Source organism: Stegostoma tigrinum, chromosome 13 (genome assembly GCF_030684315.1).
Source record: "Stegostoma tigrinum isolate sSteTig4 chromosome 13, sSteTig4.hap1, whole genome shotgun sequence".
Taxonomy (NCBI): Eukaryota; Metazoa; Chordata; class Chondrichthyes; order Orectolobiformes; family Stegostomatidae; genus Stegostoma; species Stegostoma tigrinum.
The window spans coordinates 9249336-9270728 of record NC_081366.1 but is presented as its reverse complement, the minus strand read 5'-3'; the positions used below and the strand labels follow the sequence as shown (position 1 = coordinate 9270728).

Genomic DNA, 21393 nt, shown 5'->3' with positions numbered 1-21393 from the left:
ATCTAGGGATATGAAGGACTAAGATGAAGAGAGATTTCTCTACTCCGAGAGTAATGAGCTTGTGAAAACATTGAATGTTTTCATGAAGAAGTTAAATACAGTTCTTAGGGCTAAAGGGATCAAAAGGTACGGGGAGTAAGCAAGAACAGGGGACTGAATTAGATAATCAGCCATGGTCATATTGAATGGTCACACTGGGACTGGCTTGGAGGGCAGGATAGCCTATTCCAACTCCTCCTATTTCCTATGTTTAGAAGGTTCTAAGCACCTGATCAAGGAAGGGGGCTGTTCCTCCAGTTTGTTTCAGCTTCAGACATAGTAGCAGGTCAAAGATAGAAAGGCCAGTGCCAGAGTGAACTCAAACAGCATGTTCCCATAAACATAGCCCTTATTTATCTCTATAGCTTTAGATACATGATTCCAGGCAGGGTGAAATGCAGTTTTGAGAGGTGAATGTAACTAAGTAATGTGTGTATGTGAATCTGAAAAGTAACAAGCAGAATTAGTGCCATATGAACACTAGGAAACACCATGTCCATCCAGTGGATATCTAATCATTGCCCCTTTAGGTTCAGCAGAATTACCATCACCAAATGTAAAATTATCAAAATCCTGCAAATTTCCATTCACCAGAAACTGGACTAGCCATATAAACACAGTAGCTACAAATGCAGGTCAGAGATGAGGAACACTGCAATGAGTAACTCCCCAAAGCTTATCTACTATCTACAAGGCACAAGTCCAGAGTGTGATGGAATACTGCCCACTTGCCTGGCTGGGTGTAGCTCCAACAATACTCAAGAAGCTTGACACCATCCAGGACAAAGCAACCGCCTAATAGGCACACATCCATAAAACTTCCACCTCTGACACTTAATAACAGTAGTGTGTACTATCAACAAGATGTCTGCAGAAATTCCCCAACGATCCCATGACAGCACCTTCCAAACCCATGACCACTTCCATCTAGAAGGACAAGGGCAGCAGAGACATGGGAACACCACCACCTGTGTGTTTCCCTTCAGCCACTCACTATCCAGACCTGGAAACATATTGCTGTTCCTTCAATATTGCTGAGTCAAAATGCTGGAACTCCTTTCATGGCCTTGAAACCAGCTCATGACCACCTTCTCAATGGGCATTTGGGGGGGGGGGGGGGGGGGGGTTGGGGGGGAGAAATATAAGCTGGCTGTAAAGACTGTTATCTTTTATTTTGTGATTGTGGACGAAAATGGGGAAAGAACTTTTAAAAACAAAGATTATGGAAGAGGTTTCTGCACTTTTTTAGAAAGCAAGCCACCAACATTGATTTTAAGTATTTTTTACATAACTGTTTGCTCAAGCAGTGGGCAAGTTTAGTTACAGACCAGATGGAGCCAGAAAGTGTGTTCTCAGGGAGCATTGCCCAGCAACACTATTTAGGGGAGGTGATGGCCTAGTGGTATTATCGCTAGATTATTAATCCAGAAATCCAAGTAATGTCCTAAGGACCCCAGTTCAAATTCCCACCACAGCAGATGTTGGAATCTGAATTCTATTTTTAAAATGGAATTAAGAGTCGAATGTTCAGTTCTGTTCTGGATGTGAGATTGCTCGCTGAGCTGGAAGGTTAGTTTTCAGACGTTTCGTCACCATTGTTTTTGTTGAATTAAAAAGAAGTAGCTGACTGGTCTGTTGATTGGTGACCAGTTGTCTTTAACAAAGAACTTTAGCCTACCAATAGCTATATGATTGGTCCCAGGGAGCTGAAGACAAGGTTCAAGCTTCAAATCTCGGGTGAAGGAGGTGCTACTTTATCTGTGTAGTGAATAGACGTGAGAAAGCTGAGACCTCAAGCCTTAAGAAAGTCTCAAGCCCTTTGGAACATTCTGCAATTGTACAAAGTAAATGCATTCTTTTCTCTTTAACAATGAAGAGTAGAATCTTTTCATTGGGGTTAGCTAAAGAGGGAAGGTAGGAGGTTCATGTACAATGCAATTATTGGGATAGAACGTTCAGGGCCTGTTTCTGTCCCATAAATACTGTGTAATTCTATATGTAGAGGACTCCTTGAAAAACAATCTGAATGACAATCCGAAATGATGTGGGAGATTAATGGTTCACACAGATAAGGACAGAAAACACAGGTACTTTTGGGAAGTAGGTGTTTTGGGATGGTTTATGAGTCTTTAGTTGGATCAGAGATTGTTAACTAAATTATGGAGGTGTCACCATTTGATATGTGACTGCAATTTGGAAGTTAACAATGACAAAGACTGGAAAGGCTGGGTCTCCTTTCACAGGAGTGTAACAGGTTGGAGTGACCTTATTAAGGTTTATAAAATCATGACAGGCATAGATAAGGTGAATGACAAGGGTCTTTTCCCCAGGGTGGGAAACTAAGTTTTAAAGTGAGAGAGGAAAGATTTATAAAGGACATGAGGGACAACTTTCTTCTGCGGAGAATGGCTCATGTGTGGAATGAATTGCCAGAAAAAGTGATGAAAGTTGGTACAGTCTCAGTGTTTAAAACACATTTGGATAAGTTCTTGAATAGGAAAAATTTGGAAGGTTATGGGCCAAGCACAGACATGTGGGACAGGTTTAGCTTGGGTTTATGGTTGGCATGGAATGGTTAGACCGAAGGATCTGTTTCTGTGCTCTATACTCTAAAATAACATTGATGCCCACTGTTTACAAAATTTCCCTATGTTCTCCTGCTTTTCTTTCTCCATAACTTTACCCAAGGCTATAGTCTTTGCTGCCACTCTAGCAGCCAGTGATGTTCTCCCTCACTGTGTAACAAGACAGCTGTTCAAATACATCACAGGCAAGAGATGGACAAGACGCCTTCCACTAAATATAAGTTGATGATATAGGGCAGACAAGCACTTAGAAAGCACTTGGGAGGGGGTGGGGAGGAATCAGTGAGAAAGTGTCAGGACGCTAACCCCACCCAACACACACACATTTCACAGTCAGTGTTGGAATCACTGCAACTAACTTTCACTGGAAGACAACAGTGGCATTTAAAAGGCAGACTGCAAAGGCAACTAACTCAGGTAGGAAACTTCGCAAACGCAATATTGTATTTCCAACCCTTTTGACCAGCCAACGATAAGACACAGAGAATCTAAAATAGGGAAACATCTTACGAGCATATGAAGAGGAGGAAAAAGTCTTGGAAAGACAGTTACCAAAATTCTTTGTCCATGGCAAGTAGTGATTACACCTCAAGCAGTGTTTGCATTGACACTCATTCATTTTTAATCACAGTTACACTGCGCAGGTTCCTAGTTGATAGATCGTGTGGTGAATTTAAAAAGGACTTGTATTTTTATCGAGCCATACCTAACCTTAGAATGTCCCAAAATGGCTTACAGACAATAAAGTCCTCATTGGTAGTCACTGTTTGAATGTGTACAACAACACAATCTCATTAGAGCAACTGATCCTATCAATCAGACCCATGGAATTCTCTGCCACAGAAAGTAGTCAATGCCAAGACATTGAAAAACTTCAAGAAGGAGTTAGATATAGTTCCTAGGGCTACAGGGATCGAAGGTCAAAGCAGGCTGTGTTGGGTGATCAGTTGTGGTCATATTGAATGACAGAGCAGCCTTGAAGGGCTGAATAGCCAGTCCTGCTTTTATTTTCTATATTTGTATGTTTCATAATATTGTCATTCACTGTGTGCTTGCCAGGCATGAAGCCTCTGCCTTTTCAACCTCTGCTCGTATGAAGTATGGTAACCATCAGATTAAACTCACTAATGGTGTCTCCCTATCTCTCACTCTCTCTGTGTCTCTAATGAGAGAGCAGCTTATTGGTCTTCTAGGACTATGGGCTACATTGCTTTTTTTAACTGGGTGTCATACTCACCCCAGCTTCTAGATCCATGTCACATTTTAGACCTTTGTGCACTAAATCAAGGCAGTCACGCCTGAGGATATGTTGCACTGTCTGAGGTGCCCATTCAAACCACTCAGCTGGCTGTGAAAGATCCTGTGATCACTATGACCGAGAACAGCAGGGTGTCGCTCCCAGATGTCCCGACTGATATTTATCCCTCGGTCAACACCACTAAATAATAGATCATCACATTGCGGGAGCTTGTTGTGCATAAAACTGGCTGCGGTTTTCCTGCCTTACAATAGTGATAGCACCTCAAGAAGTCTTCCTTCAGTTCTCTGGCTCAAATTCCTTTCATAATACATTCAGTGTTCCCACACTCCATGGTCTGCAGTGCTTCAAGAAGGCAGCTCACTACCACGTTCACCAGGTTAACAGTAAAGCCACCATTGTCCTACCAGAGAGAGAGAGAGAAAGCTGACTGAGGACAGAGAGTGAGAAGGCTATTATGGTTACCTCAGCTGGGTGTGGGAATTGAACCCATGCTGCTAGCTTCACTGTATCGCAAGCCAGCTGTCGAGCTAACTGAACTAACCATCCCCCATTAATGTTACCATACTCTCAGTAGGCAATTGGGTTGCTCTCTCACTAGTGAGAGAGATGACTAACCCTGGTGGTGGTTTATCCTGAGGATCGCCACACCTCAGGCGAGGGGAAAGAGAGGTTGAGATGGAGACTCCCTCATGGTACCCTCAGCCAGTGTGAGAATTGAACCCATGCTGTTGGTGTCACTCACCAGCCGTCAAGTAACTGAGCTCGTTCGTCAGAGTGATTACGGATGGGAAATAGAAGCTGGCCCAGTCAGTGATGTCATCGTCCCATGAGCTAATTAAAAAACAAAATTAGCCATGATGCCCAGGGACGTTCTGAGGTGCTGAAAGGAGCTTGGTAAATATTTGTTTCTTAGGTCTTGCAGGGACCCTGAGTTCCTGTCTTTCACTGGCCATTTTGAGAATCCGAACGCCATTTACAAATATCTAGAAATGTTTAAAAAGTGAACATGAAGCAGTTGGATTTAAGCCACTTTCCTTACTCAGTCTGGCCCTATATGTATCTCCAAACCCACTCCAAGGTGGTTGAATTTGAATCATAGAGTTATACAGCATGGAAACAGACTCATCCCTGCTGACCAGATATCCTAAATTAATCCAGTCCCTTTTGCCAGCATTTGGCCCATATCTTTCTAAACCCTTCCTATACACGTACCCATCAAGATGCCTTCTAAATGTTTAAATGTTGTAATTATGACCACCTCCACCACTTCATTCCATACACACAGCACCCTCTGTGTGAAAAAGTTGCTCCTCGGGCCCTTTTTAAATCTTACCCCTCTTAACTTAAACCTATGCCCTTTAGTACTGGACTCCCCCACCCTGGAGAAAAGATCTTGGCTATTTACCCTATCCATGTCTCTCGTGATTTTATAAACTTCTACAAGTTCACCCCCTCAGCTTCCAACGCTCCGGGGTTAAAGCCCCAGTTTATTCAGCCTCTTCCTATAGCTCAAACCCTCCAACCCTGCAACATCCTTGTAGATCTTTATTGAACCCTTTCAAGTTTAACAACATCTTTCATATAGCAGGGAGACTAGAATAGAATCATCAGTGCTGCTTCCCTCTCTCCTCTGGAATTGGAAAAGTTAATCAATTTCACTTCCAATTTCCACCCTGCCCTCACTTTCACCTGGTCTATCACTGACCCATCTCCTCCCTTCCTCGACATCTGTGTTTCCATTTCTGGGATAGACTGACCACTAATATCCATTACAAACCTACTGACCCCCACAGCTAGCTGGACTATACATCCTCACACCCTGATCCCCGTAAAGACTCCATCCCATTCTCCCAGTTCTTCTGTGTCTGTCGCATATGTTCAGATGTGGTCAGCTTTGACAAGACAGCCTCCAAAATGCCCACCGTCTTCCCCAACCAAGGATTCCCCAGCACTGTTGTCAACAGGGCCCTCAACCGAATTGGACCATCTCCTGCACTTCCGCCCTCACCCCTTCTCTTCCCTCCAGCAACGGCAATAGGGTTCCCCTGGTCCTTACCTACCACCGCACCGCGTCCACACCCAGAAGATCATTAGATGCCATTTCCACCACATCCTATTCCGTCTCCTCCCTTGTCAGCTTTCCTGGTCCACTCTTCCTTGCTCCCAACAACACACCCCCACAGTCCTGGGGACCTTCCCCTGCAACTGCCAAAGGTGTAACATCTGCCCATTTACTTCCTCCCTCCTCAGTACCCAAGGGCCCAAACACTTCCCACAATCTAGTTGACTACATTTGCTGCTCACAATGTGGCCTCCTCTACATTCGGGAAACAAAGCATAGTCTGGGTGACTGCTTCACAAAACATCTACGTTCTGATCGCAAAAAAAACTCTGAGCTTCCAGTTGCCTGCCACTCTACCACATCATCCTGTTCCCTAGTCAATATCTCTGTCTCAGAATTGCTGCAGTGCAAGCTCAGTTTTAGCTAGAAGAACAACACCTCATTTTCTGCTTGGGGACCTTGCAGCCCTCCAGACTCAAGTCAAATTCAATCATTTTAGGGCCTGAGCGCTCCCATGTCCCAGGCCCCTGTCCCCACACACTAGGCCTTGTTCTCACAAAGCCTGCCATTACACAGAGTCCAGACCCAAAACATCAGCTTTCCTGTTCCTGTGGTGCTGCTTGGCCTGCTGCGTCCATCCAGCTCTACACCGTGTTATCATACACTACCTATTGTTAGCCACTAACAGTCCCCATGAACAGTTATTCACCCTCCCAGAGATAATGGGAACTGCAGATGCTGGAGAATCCAAGATAACAAAGTGTGGAACTGGATGAACACAGCAGGCCAAGCAGCATCTCAGGAGCACAAAAGCTGACGTTTCGGGCCTAGACACTTCATCAGAGAGGGGGATGGGGAGACGGAACTGGAATAAATAGGGAGAGAGGGGGAGGCGGACTGAAGATGGAGAGAAAACAAGACAAGTGTTGGAAAAGGTTATAAGGGATAGGGTTTATAATCATCTAGAAAAGAATAAATTGATTAGGGATAGTCAGCATGGTTTTGTGAAGGGAAGGTCGTGCCTCACAAACCTTATTGAGTTCTTTGAGAAGGTGACCAAACAGGTAGATGAGAGTAAACCGGTTGATGTGGTGTATGTGGATTTCAGCAAGGCGTTCAATAACGTTTCCCACAGTAAGCTATTGTACAAAATGCGGAGGAATGGAATTGTGGGAGATATAGCAGTTTGGATCGGAAATTGGCTTGCTGAAAGAAGACAGAGGGTGGTAGTTGATGGGAAATGTTCATCCTGGAGACCAGTTACTAGTGGTGTACCGCAAGGGTCGGTGTTGGGTCCACTGCTGTTTGTCATTTTTATAAATGACCTGGATGAGGGCGTAGAAGGATGGGTTAGTGAATTTGCAGACGACACTAAGGTCGGTGGAGTTGTGGATAGTGACGAAGGATGCTGTAGGTTGCAGAGAGACATAGATAAGCTGCAGAGCTGGGCTGAGAGGTGGCAAATGGAGTTTAATGTGGACAAGTATGAGGTGATGCACTTTGGTAGGAGTAACCGGAAGGCAAAGTACTGGGCTAATGGTAAGATTCTTAGCAGTGTAGATGAGCAGAGAGATCTCGGTGTCCATGTACACAGATCCTTGAAAGTTGCCACCCAGGTTGACAGGGCTGTTAAGAAGGCATACAGTGTTTTAGCTTTTATTAATAGAGGGATCGAGTTCCGGAACCAAGAGGTTATGGTGAAGCTGTACAAAACTCTGGTGCGGCCGCACTTGGAGTATTGTGTACAGTTCTGGTCACCGCATTATAAGAAGGATGTGGAAGCTTTGGAAAGGGTGCAGAGGAGATTTACTAGGATGTTGCCTGGTATGGAGGGAAGGTCTTATGAGGAAAGGCTGAGGGACTTGAGGCTGTTTTCATTAGAGAGAAGAAGGTTGAGAGGTGACTTAATTGAAACATATAAAATAATCAGAGGGTTAGATAGGGTGGATAGGGAGAGCCTTTTTCCTAGGATGGTGACGGCGAGCACGAGGGGGCATAGCTTTAAATTGAGGGGTGAAAGATTTAGGACAGATGTCAGAGGTAGTTTCTTTACTCAGAGAGTAGTAAGGGAATGGAACGCTTTGCCTGCAACGGTAGTAGATTCGCCAACTTTAGGTGCATTTAAGTCGTCATTGGATAAGCATATGGACGTACATGGAATAGTGTAGGTTAGATGGGCTTGAGATCGGTATGACAGGTCGGCACAACATCGAGGGCCGAAGGGCCTGTACTGTGCTGTAATGTTCTATGTTCTAAGATAGGTAGAGAGGAGAGTATAGGTGAGGAGGTAGGGAGGGGATAGGTCAGTCCAGGGAAGATGGACAGGTCAATGAGGCGGGATCAGGTGGTAGGTGGGAAATGGAGGTGCGGCTTGAGCTGGGAAGAAGGGATGGGTGAGAGGGAGAACAGGTTAGGGAAACAGAGACAGGCTGGGCTGGTTTTGGGATGCAGTGGGGGGAGGGGATGAGCTGGGCTGGTTTTGGGCTGCAGTGGGGGGAGGGGAAGAGCTGGGCTGGTTGTGTGATGCAGTGGGGGGAGGGGAAGAACTGGGCTGGTTTTGGGATGCAGTGGGGGAAGGGGAGATTTTGAAGCTTGTGAAGTTCACATTGATGCCATTGGGCTGCAGGGTTCCCAAGCGGGATATGAGTCTCCACATTGATGCCATTGGGCTGCAGGGTTCCTAGCAACTCCTTTGTCTATCCAATTGTTCTTTTGTCTCTTTGAGCTCTATCCCCACCTATTGTTTAATCCTTAATCCTCCTCCGACCCTACCTTCTGCATATAAACTGACATTTTCCTAGTTCTGACGAAGTGTCACCAGACCCAAAACATTAACACTGACTTTGCTTCTCAGATCTTGTCTGACCTGCTGAGCTTTTTCAGCAACTTCTGTTTTTGTTCTCGAATTGGACGCAGTATTCTAAAAGTGACCTAACCCAATGTCCTGTACAGCCACAATTAGACCTCCCAACTCCCATACTCAATGCACTGGCCAATGAAAGCAAGTGCACCAAATGCCTTCTTCGCCCTCCTGTCCACCTGTGATGGCATTTTCAAGAAACTATAAAGCTGCATTCCAAGCTCCCTGTGCTTGGCAGTATTCCCCAGTGTTTACCATTGATGGCATAAGTCCTGCCCTGATTTGCCTTACCAAAATGTAGCACCTCACATTTACCTAAATTAAACTCCATCTGCCACTCCTCGGCTCATTGGCCCATCTGAACGTGGTCTTATTGTATGTAGAGAAAACCTTCTTCACTGTGCACTATAGCCCTAATTTTGGTGTCATCTGCAAACTTACAACCATACCTCCTACATTCACATCCAAATCATGTATATATCAAAAAGCAGTAGACCCAGCGCCAATCCTCACGGTACATCATTGATTACAGGCCCCCAGTCCAAAACACTACGGTCCAGAGCCACCATCTGTCTTCTACCTTCAAACCAATTTTGTGCCCAATTAGCTAGCTCACTCTGGATTCCATGTGATCTAACCTTGCTGACCAGTCGACCATGTCGAACCTTGTCGAACGCCTTGGCTGAAGTTATATTGACAATGTCCACCACTCTGCCTTCATCAATCTTCATTGTCACTTCTTCAAAAAACTCAACCAAGTTGGTGAGACACGAATTCCCACGCACAAAGCCATATTGGCTCTCACTAATTGTAACTGTCCTCTGCAGTGGCCTAGCGAGGACCTCAAGGAGAATTAAAAGATGGGCAGTGAACACCAACATTCTTATGCCGAGAATAACCTTTCAACCAGTAGCTTTGCTATGTGTGTCACTGAGTGCAATCTCATAACATAACATGGATACAGTGGCATGCGAGACTGAGGGATAGGGTTCAATCCTGAAGAGCTTCACACAACCTCTCTTCCATTAAATAAAGGCAGAGTGAAGATCCAGTCACCCTTATAGTTATATGGCGTGTAAAGAGACCTTCAGCCCATCTCGTCTATTCCAACCAGGTTTCCTAAATTGAACTGGTCCCATTGCCCTGCATTTGGCCCATATCCCTCTAATTCTTCTCTATTTATGTACCTGTCCAGATGTCTTTTAAATGTTGTAATTGCATCCAGCTCTACCACTTCCTCTAGTAGCTTGTACCATGCATCCACAACACACTGTGTGAAACAGTTGCCCCTCAGGTCCATTTTAAATCTTTCCCTTCTCATTTTAAACCTATGCCCTCTGGTTTAGGACTCCCCTCCCCCAGGGAAAAGACGTTGGCTGTTCACCTTATCAATGCCCCTCATGATTTTATAAACCTCCATCAGGTCACCCCTCTGCTTCCAACGCTCCAAGGAATAAAGTTCCAGCCTATCCAGCCTTATCTCAAACCTTCAAGTCTCAGTAACATCTCTGTAAGTCTTTTTTGCAGCCTTTTCAGTTTAATAACATCCTTCCTATAGCAGGATAACCTCTATCGTATGTCGTAGGCGATGGCCTAGTGGTATTATTGCTGGACTGTTATTCCAGAGACCCGGATAATGTTCTGGGGGACCCGGGTTCGAATGCTGCCATGGCAGATGGTGGAATTTGAATTCAATAAGTATCTGGAATTAAAAGTCTCATGATGACTGTGAATCCATTTCCGATTGTTGGGGGAAAAACCCACCTGGTTTACTAATGCCCTTTAGGGAAGGAATCTGCCATTCTTACCTGGTCTGGCCTACATGTGACTCCAGACCCACAGCAACATGTTTGGCTCTTAACTCTCCCCTGGGCAATTAGGAATGGGTAATAAATGCTGCCTGACCAGCGACAGCCTCATCCTGTGAATGAGTAAAGAAAAATAAATGTGACCTAACCAGTGTCTTGTACAGCCATAACATGGCATCCCAACTCCTGTACTCAGTGCTCTGACTGATGAAGGCAAATGCGCCAAATGCCTTCTCTACCGCCCTGTCTATCTGCGACACCTCCTTCAAGGAACTATGTACCTGTACCTCTCTCTGTTCGACAGCACTCCCCAACACTCCACCCTTAAAAAATTTCATGCTCAAAGTGCCACTACCAGTTTGTGTTTGGCAAATGCCTCCCTTGTTTTCTTAAATCGACTCTTCGCCACCCTCTCAAGGTTTCTTACGGGCCTTAGAACATCTTGAGGAGCAGCACACCTCAAACCTCTGGACTGCCCGTTAACTTCTAAACGGATAATTCAGGGAGTGGGGTAACAAATGCTTGCATTTGTGCAGCACCTGCAATGTAATGTCCCAAGGTGCTCTCTTGGATTGATCAGCCAAGATTTAACCTCAAGTGGATGTAAGGAAAAGGGACCACATGTTTCATAAAGGAAGTACATTTTGCAAAGAATCCTAAAGGAGGGCAGAGCAAAGAGGATTTAGGAAGGGAGCTTAGAGCCTAGGCAGCTGGCAAAGCAGCAGCAGTTGGAGGGGAAGTTAAAATTAGGGCATTAGAGAGATGCAGAGGGACCAGAGGCCAACAAAGGTAGTACAAAAGTTAACAATGATCTGAGATGTATTTTGAGAGATATAGAATTGATGAAGTGATGCTGAACTTGTATAGCACCCTGGTTCAAGCCACTCTGAAAGCACTGTACACAACCCAAGAGCATTGTAATAATGGTGAGAGTGCAAAATCAAGATTCCCAGGGATGGTACTAAACCTGAGGGATTAAAGCCACTGGGAAAGATTGGACCATTTGGGCTTTTCTCTGTTGAAAAGAGTTGACCCCCTAAAGGACTTTAACATTGCAGAGTAGGTTGGACAGAAGTAGAGAGAACATGTTTCCACTTAGGAAAGAATCCAGATCTCAGGGCAGGGGGGGGGAGGGGGGGGGCGCGCATACATGCAAGATCCTTACTGATAAATCAGACTAGGAGAATGAGGGCAAATCTCTTCTCTCACAGACTGATTGAGGTGTGGAACTTGCTAGTAAAAGGCAAATAGTTCAGATGGGTTGAAAGAGAATCTAGATCAGTATATGGGAGGAATGGGAACAGAAATATTTGCAGAAAGGCAAGGAAATAGCAGGTGGAATGGAAGGAGAATGATATATAGTGGAATCCTGGATGAGTATAACTCCCACAAGAAGCGTGACACCATCCAGGACAAAGCAGCCCTCTTGATTGGTCTCACATCCACAAGCATCCACTCTACCTACCACTAACACAGGGTGGATTATCTACAAAATACACTGTGCAAATTCACTAAATATCCTTGGATAGCACCTTCCAAACCCATGATCACTTCCATCTAGAAATACAAAGGCAACAGATACATGGGAACACCATCACCGTTTCCCTTCAAAGCCACTCGCCATCCTGATTTGGAAGCATATTGCTGTTCCTGCAGTGTCAATGGGTCAAGCAGGGGGACTGCAGTGTTTCAAAAAGGTATCACCACCAGCTTCTTAAGAGCAACTAGGGATGGGCAAGAAATGCTGGCCCAGCTAGTGATGCCCACATCGCCTGAATGAATAAACAAAATTTGAAGAATCACTAGCATGGATTAGTTGGACCGAATGGTCTGTTTCCATGTGGACTCTATGACTCTGCCACTACAGCTCTCTATGGCAAGGAAATCCAAAGACTCCCAGCCATCTGAAAGAAGAAATTACTCCTCAGCTCAGTCTTAAATTTACGCCCCTTTTTTCTGAGTCTGTGCCCTCTGGCCCTGGACTCCGCCATGACGGGAAACATTCTGTCAGTATTTATCCTGTCAAGTCCTTTAAAAATCATGTATGTTTCAATGAAATCACTTAAACTCCAGTAAGTAGAGTCCAAACCTGTCTAATCTTTGCTCATAAAACAATCCCACCATACCACCAATCACCCAAGTGAAACTTCTCTGAATTGCCTCCATTGAAATTAAATCCTTCCTTAAATAAACCAAAATTGCTCCCAGCATTCCAGATGTGGTCTCACCAGCACATTGTATGGCTGCTATAAGACTATCTGACTCTTACACACCAGACCGTTTGAAATAAGGGCCAACATTCCATGAACCTTCCTGATTACATGCTGCCCCTGAGTGCTAGCTTTCTGTGTTTTGTACACGAGTGCCCCCAAGTTGTGGTACAGTGGCTCAGTGGTTAGCATGCTGCCTCAGAGCACAAGGGACATAGGTTCAGTTCTAGTCTCAGGTGGCTGCCAGTGAGGGGTTTGTACGTTCTCCCCATGTCTGCGTGGGTTTCCTTCGGGTGCTCTGGCTTCCTCCCACAGTCTAAAGATGTGCAGCTTAAGTGGATTGGCCATGCTAAATTGCCCTCAGTATTTCGGGATGTGCAGGTGAGGTAGATTAGCCATGAGGAGAAATGTAAGGTAGAGCTGTGGGTGGGATGCTCTTTGGAGGGGCAGTGTGGACTTAATGGGCCAAATGGCCTGCTTCCACACTGTAAGGAGTCTATCTCTATGTTGTCCTTTTGTGTTGCAGCTTTCTGCTGTTTTCCTTCACTTAAGTAATGCTCTCCCTTCCAAAGTGAACAACTTGGCATTTTCCCACATTATGCTCCACTTGTCAACCTTTTTGCCAATAATTTCACTTATCAATAGGTCTCTGTAAACCATTTGCATCCCTCTCACAGCCTGCCTTCCAACATATTTTTGTATTGTCTTCAAACTTGGCTACCGTACATTCACTTCTTCCTCCAGTTCATTAATAAATTGTAAACATGGCAGTCCCAGCACTGATCCCTGTGGAAGACTCTGAAAAAGTACCCCTTATTCCACCACTCACTGTTTCCTGCCCATTAACTGACATATTATCTCCAAAATCGTGGGGTGTTCTCTTATGACTTAAAGTTTTGAGAGGTTGCTTTGCCTAACACTTTCTGGAAGTCCAAATACAACTTAACTACTGGTTCCCCTTTATCTACTTGTGTTGAGACTTCCTCAAAAACTTCTAATAAATTAGTCAGACACGATTTCATGAAGTCGTGTTGACTCTGTGTGATTAGATGTTGATTTTCCAAACATTCTGCTATCGCTTCCTTAATATCCGATACCAATATTCTTCCATCAGTAGATTTCAGGCTAATCGACCTGTAGTTACCTGCTTTTTGCCTCATTCTCTTCTGGAATCGGGGTGTCACATTAGCAGTTTTCCAATTCGTTGGTACTTCTCCAGAATCTGAGTGAGGCAAAGAGTTTCCCCTGAATGGGGAGCCTAGAACCCAGGGGCACTATTTAAGCATGCAGTGGATGCTGTGTAAGACTGAGATGAGGAGAAATTGGTTTACTTTACTCAGAGGATAGTGAATCTTTGGAAATCACTACCGCAGAGACTCACAGAAGCTCAGTCTTTGAGTGTATTTAAAGTACAGGTTGATAAATTTCAGATTATCACCTTTTAGAGGGCTGCGGGAATGATGCGGGTTAAACAAATTGAAATGTTCAATTGGCCATGATTGCATAAAATGGGTGTGGGTTTGATGGATTAAATGGCCTGCCTGCGTTCCTGATTGACTTATGGTGCAATTGAGGAATAAATATTGTTCAGTATGAGAACTCCACTGTTCTACCAAATAGTGGCTGTGGGATCTTTCACTTGCTACTGAAAGGACAGATGAGGCTAGGATTTAACGTCTCACCTGAGGAATAATCCTTCGGACAGTGCAGTACTCATTCAGTATTACATTGGCAATGTCAGCCTGGAGTGGGCCTCTATTGCACAACTCAAACCACTAACTCAGAGGCTGCCCTTCAGAATGAAATAATTAGGAGTGGGAGTAGGCCATTCAGCCCATCAAATATGCTGCCCCATTCCATTCCATCAAGGCTGACCTAACTGCTCCTTCATTGTCATCGACTGCTGATAATCTTTCATAGAGCTCCTACAGTTCAGTTAGAGGCCATTCAGCCCTTTGAAGAGTATCCTACCCTATACCCATAACCCTGAATTTCCCATGGCAAACCCACCTAGCCTGCACTTCCCTGAACACTTTGGGTAATTTAGCATGGCCCATCCACGTGGCCTGCACATCTTTGGATTGTGGGAGGAAACCGGAGCACCCGGGGGAAACCTACGCAGGCTCAGGGAGAATGTGCAAACTCTACACAGACAGTCGCCCGCGGCTGGGATCGAACCCAGGCCCCTGGTGCTGTGAGGCTGCAGTGCTAACCACTGAGCCACCGTCCATCCCACAAATCAGCACAATGGTCAATTTGTCACCTATTTTCTTATTAAAAATCAATATATATCTGCCACTAATATTTTCAATAACTGTGCTTCTGCCTCTTCCTGGGGAAGAGAGTTCTAAAGATTCACAATCCTCTCAGAGAGAAACAAAATCTTCCTGTCACAGTCTCAAATGAAGACCCTGTTTTTGTTATATTGAGACACCCTCAAACTGTCCACACTTCCTCAGACCAATCAAGGAAGCACGTTTTGACGTTGGGTCACAATTATAATGCTGAAACTATGACAGCAAAGCCAAAACTGCTGACGCGGAGACAGGGCCAAAATACCTGGATGAAGATGCAGCCCGCCTATTTCTAGTCGATGCACATAAAGAAAGCTAAGAACAGAAATAAATACTAATCCTTCTTCAACATCAAAGATGGGAATGGCTAGTAATGTCAAAGTAAATTTATGGGTCCTGTTCTGGTCCTTTTTTTGTATTTTGCTTACAGTGGGAAACATGAGATGCTCTGAGGAAATCACTTGCATACAAGTGGTCTAGTCAGTTTGCCTGGATGGTGAATATTGTCCTTGAGATTATCATCCAGGCTGCAGGAAGGGAAAATGATAAAATTACTTCAACAGCCATGATCTCATTGGATGGCATAGCAGATTTGATGGGCTAAATGGCCTACGTCTGCTCCTACATCTCAACAAACACACCTTGAATGTTCCTGCATCAAGGGTCAAGATGGTCGAATCCAGAAGCTGATCCCTATCCACTGACCTCTGCTAGAAACTGCTAGATAGAATCAAGATTGGTTTATGATGGAGAATTTTAACTGTGCTCATCTGTGAATAACAGTCCCTTGCTATTTGATTAATGTTAATAGCCTCTTGTTAGCACAGAGTATTGTGGTAAAGAGAAACATGCTGTCAAAGATTTTCATCTCACACTCAGAGGACAGATGTAAGAATGCCCGGTTTCAAAGGGAACAACAATTTATACTGTAAAATGAACTAGTCCAAATTACTTTGTGAATACGCTCTCATTGTTCAATTGCCAGGAAGAATTCACTAACAAATGGTGGCTTTGATTGAGTGAGGTTGCACAATGCCTGCAAAGGACCCACTCTTGAAATTATGCCGTTTCTAGCTCTTGTTCTCTCATTATCCACTCCTTTGTCTGTCCAACTATTCTTCTCTCTGTTTGGGCTCTATCTCCACCTATCATTCACTCCAAAACTGCAACACTTTTCCCCCCCTTCAGCCCCTGCCGTATCTTCTGCATAAAACTCAACATTTTTCTAGCTACCATTAATTCTTAAGAAGGGTTACTGGACCAAAAATGTTGTTGATAGAATCCCTGAAGTGCAGAAACAAGCTATTCAGCCCATCGATTCCACCCCATCCCACACTCTTACCATACCCCATGCTAATCCACTTAACCTGCACATTTTGTGGTCTGCTGGAGGAAACCAGAACACCTGGAGAGAAGCCATGTAAACATGAGGAAAATGTGCACACAGTCAGTCACGGATCATAGAAGCATTTATACAATCTGAAGAGAAACCAGAGTATGTTGCCCCAGACTAAAATCAAACCCGTGTCCCTGATGCTGTGAGGCAGAAATGCTAACCTTTGAGTCACCATGCTGCCTTAAACTTTGATTTCTCTTCACAGATGCTGCCAGATCTGCTGAGGTTTTCCAGAAGTTTCTGTTTTTGCTTCTAGCTCTTACAAGATTTGTAGTCTGGCATCCGTCCTGATGCGTACAAAATGGAAACCTTTGACAGCAAGAGATCTGTAAACCCAAGCTCAGCCAAAACCTCTAATCCACATATCCTAACAACAGAGTTCTGTTCAGCCATCAGCCTTATCAGGAGAGGAAACTGAATCTCCATTCCCATGTGTTTCAAAGAATGTGAAGGTGATCTCTTGAAATCTATCACGTTTTCCCAGATGTGGCAGAGTTGACAGAGATGGGTGTTTACCCTGGACTGGTGACTCTAGAAACAAGGGACATAACCTCAGGATGAGGGCCAGACCATTTAGGAATGAAATGAGGAGGATCTTCTTCATTCAGTTGATGGTGAATGTCCGGAATGTTATACACTAAAGCTCAATCATTGAACAGGTTTGTGACAGCATTTTGTGAAGATAAGGACATTAAGAGATAAGGAGCTAGTTTTGCAAAGTGACACTGAAGTAGAGGATTGGCCATGATCTAATTGAATGGCGGGACAGGTTTGATGGGCTGAATAGCTCAGCCTGTTATCCATCTGCCAGAGATTCATTTCTGGCTTTTTCATCCATGTTTTCAAAGCCCCATGTAGTCTTGCCCATCCTATCCACCTCAGCACCCCACTTTGGCCTTCAAAGCTCTCTCATCGCTGCTGCCTCCCTGTGGTCTCTCTGAGATTTAGCCATTCCTCCAATTCCAACCTCATGACCTTCCCCATTCTAATTGCTTTACCTTTGACTGATGCACCCTCAGTTCCTTGAGCCTCACGACTGTGATCGTGGCCATAAGCCTCGATAATATTCTTTCCTCCTTTTAATTGTTTTTTAAAACCAACCTCCTTTTTTTCTGAAAAAAGCTCCAGACCCAAAATGTCAGCTTTCCTGTTCCTCTGATGCTGCCTGGCCTGCTGTGTTCATCCAGCTCCACACTGTGCTATCTCTGACTCCAGCAGTTCCTATTATCAAGGATAGTAAAAACAGAAGTTGGTGTTGGGAACGGATTATCCTTGATGATTTTTGCATTTTCACTCTCCATTTCTTGCCTGATCTTTGCAGAGAATCAGCCATCAACGAAAGACCAGAAATGGTCTTAGCCCAGTGCCAGTGCTTGACAGACACCAATACGCACCTTGGGTGCCCACATGGTTCAGTGAGTGTTCAACAAGGTGGGACGAGCGCAAATCCAAAGTCCCCCACTACCAAGGGAAGTGGAAGATTCACTCGTTTGACCTGGGCTATGGAGGGGAGGTTGAATATTTTGTACCCTTTGGAGGTCAGAATAAGAGGGAACCTCTCTTAGAGACAAGATTCTTAGGGGTCCTGACAGGGGAGATGTTGAAAGGTTGTTTCCTCTTCTGGGAGAGTCTGAAGACAAAGGGCTTCATGTCAGAGCAAGGATTTAAGGCAGTGATGAGAAATTTCTTCTCTTAGAGGGTAATGAACCTTTAGTATTCTTTACCACTGAGGCTGAGTCATTAGGCATATACAAGGCTGAGAAAGATAGATTTATAATCAGTAAGGGAAAAGGCAGGAAAGTAGAGTTGAAGATGGGTTGAATGGCCTGCTTCTGCTCCAACACCTCATGGTCTTATGGTGTGATGTGCCTGAAATGGGTGTGAAGTCTTGCTTGTATGTGCAGATGGAGGTTGTCATGTTTGATGAAGCTTCCCTAATCACTGGCCCTCGAGTTGTGCTCACTTGCGTTTGAACTGGTGAGTGAAGCTTGTATTGATTTGTCAATGGGAATGTAGGTATTGCTGGGCCAAGTCAGTTTCATTGCATACTGAACTGTCCTGGTGAAGGTGCTGACTTACCTTGCTGGGCAGTGGGGGTGTCACAATGCTGTTAAGGGAGGGAGTGCCAGGATTTAGACCAGAAACAATGGAGGCATCGTTCCGATTCATGATGAAGTGTGAGTGGTGGGGGGTGGGGGCTGTTCTTACAGGTGGTTGTGTTCCCATGTATCCGGCTGCCCTCCTCCTTCCAGATGAAGAGGTAATGGATTTGGAGGGTGCCATCATAGGAGACTTTGGTGAGTTGCTGCAAATTAAGTTGTAGACGGTAGACACCGCAGCTGGTGTGAATTGGTGGTGAGGGAGGTAGTGGACGCTGTGCTAATCAAGTGGGCTGCTTTGTCCTGGAAGGTTTTCAGCTTCTTCAGGGTTCTTTTAGCTGTTCCCACCCAGGGAACCTCACAGTTATCCACATTTTATTCCCTCTGTCATTCACCCAGCAGCTCGAAATCTCTGTTTGCATCCTTCTCACAACTCACATTCCCACCCGTTTTATATCATTTGCAAGCTTTGAAACACTTTGATTGTTCCCAATATCCAAATCATTGACGTAGACTGTGAACAGCTGGGTCCCAAGCTCTGCTCCTTGTCATACCCCAGTGGTTATAGGCTGTCAATCTAAGAATTGTGTTCCCATCTATTAACAGGGAAAATACGCCATTCAGCCCTTCGAGCCTGAACAGCCATTAAATATGATCATGGTTGATCATCCAACTCAATACGTTGACCCCTTTAGCCATAGGAATTATATCTCACTCCTTCTTGAAAACATTCAATGTTCTGACCTCAACTGTTTTCTGTGGCAGAGTATTCTACTGGCTCACCACTCTTTGGGTGAAGAAATTTCCATACCCTAAGCCCCTCAGTTCTGAACTCCGCAGAACTCAGGAGCATCCTCCCTGAGTTTAGCCTGTCTCGTCCTTTTAGAATTGTATAGCGTTCCATGAGATTTCCGTCCTCCAAACTCCAGTGAACACAGTCCTAACCAATCCAATCTCTCTTCATACATCAGTCCTGTCATCCCAGGAATCAGCCTGGTAAACCTTCGCTGCACTCCCTCTAGTCACCAGAACATCCATCCTCTGATAAGGAGACAAAAACTGAACACAATACTCTAGGTGTGGTCTCCCCAAGGCCCTGTACGATTGCAGCAAGATGTTCCTGTTCCTGCATTCGAACCCTGTCCATATGAAGGCCAACATCCTATTTACCTTCATCACCAACTCCTGCAGCTGCAATGCTTATTCTCAGCAACTAGGTGTATAAGGACACCCGGGCCTCACTGCACCTCCCCCTTTCCCATCCAGATAACAATCTGCCTGACTGTTTTGCCAACCAAAATAGATAACCTCATATTTATCCATATTATATTTCATGTTGTAATGATTGTCATCCAGATAGATCTCATGGACTATGAGTTCCCTGATTGGGGCTGTTAGCCTGAGCCAGTCAGGGAGTCCTGGCTGACAGATATAAACAGGCGTGTCAGAGGTTCTACTCACTCTAGGAATTAGCTCTGAGCTAGTTGAGTCAGCATCCTGTACTATGCACGTGTAAATAATCGGTGATTTGGTGATGGGATTCTGGCCATCGTGGAATTAGTTCACATCTACCATGCATCTGTCCATTCGACTTGTCCAAAATTTACTGAAACCAGCCAATCCTCAATCCATGGTTGTATATTGCCTTCAGTAAAGTATTGGCTCCAAGCATGCAGGGGTGACATTCTGGAGAGAGAGAGTTTGCTCCTAAATTGGAAGTTCTCTGAAATGATATGGGGTTTTTAGTCACGTAAATAAACCATCTGAGTCTGTAGCTGCATTTGTATTACTTTGAGCTAGATTAGATTTACAGAGGTCTCAATGCAGAGAGAGCACAGGTACTTGCATGTTGGGGGCACACCTTTGTAAGATATTGCCTCTGAGTGTAAGTGGGGCAAGAGGTCATGTGTCGAATGGGTCTTGGGTCTGGAACCAATTTCCCTGCCAACATCTTCCTTCGACTTTCTCTTTTACAGGTTGTCACCGCTGAACAAACCGAGGGGCGTCATGTCATACGCTGCACTGATTAAGGAAAAGAAACAAATGGCATCAGCCATTGCACAAGAGGCCCACGGGGAGATGGAAGGTAAAGAGTCTCATCCATCTAATGTCTCCATCTCAGCACTTTCCAAAGGGGTGCAACTCAGAGTGAAACTGTTGGAAGGTTGGGGGAGGGATGGCGTGGTCGGGACTGGAGAAGGCGTAGCAATTCTACATGGGGTGGAGGTGCAGATGGATCTGGGGGTAAAAATGTACACATCATTGAAGGTGGCAAGACAGGTAGAGGGAGCAGTAAGTAAAGCATACAATGTTCTCAGCTTTAATGACAGGGCACAAAGTAAGTGCAAGGAGGTGATGTTGAGCTTGTACAAGACTCTTGTTGAACCTCAGGTGGAGTATTGTGAACAGGTCTGGGCGCCACGTGAGAAAAAGGATGTGAACACCCTGGAGAAAGTGATTTACGACAATAGTTCCAGGAATGAGGAACTCCATTTGAGGATAGTTTGCAGAATTTGCGACTGTCCTGTCTGGAGAGAAGACGGCTGAGTGGAAATCTGATAGAGGTCCCCCGCTTCTGTGCCACAACAGTTCTTTGATTCGTGGTCGTCGGTGAGGAGGGAATGGGGTATGTTCAGTTGCTGAGGGTGAGGACGACACGGCTTGCTCAGTGGGCTGGTGGGAGGCCATGTTTGACAGTGGAGGATGATGAAAACACGGGAATGCTACAAAAACCCTGACCTTTTCACCAGGTTGGTCTTACAGCTACAATGGGGCCTCA

The 21393-nt window shown here is 44.9% G+C and overlaps 1 protein-coding gene across 2 annotated transcripts in view; it reads left to right on the top strand.

The window, feature by feature from the left end:
* Positions 1-1557: 1557 nt before the first annotated feature.
* Positions 1558-21393, top strand: part of LOC125458336 (myozenin-2) — a 36073-nt gene continuing 16237 nt past the window's right edge. The window contains exons 1-2 of one of the 2 annotated variants that reach the window (XM_048543541.2): positions 1558-1608; positions 20591-20700. In XM_048543541.2, the coding sequence (XP_048399498.1) occupies positions 20622-20700 (79 nt within the window). In that variant the 5' untranslated portion in view covers positions 1558-1608; positions 20591-20621. Of the gene's footprint in view, positions 1609-2939; positions 3042-20590; positions 20701-21393 lie in introns of those variants that run through there. The other variant, XM_048543540.2, reaches the window with a different exon arrangement.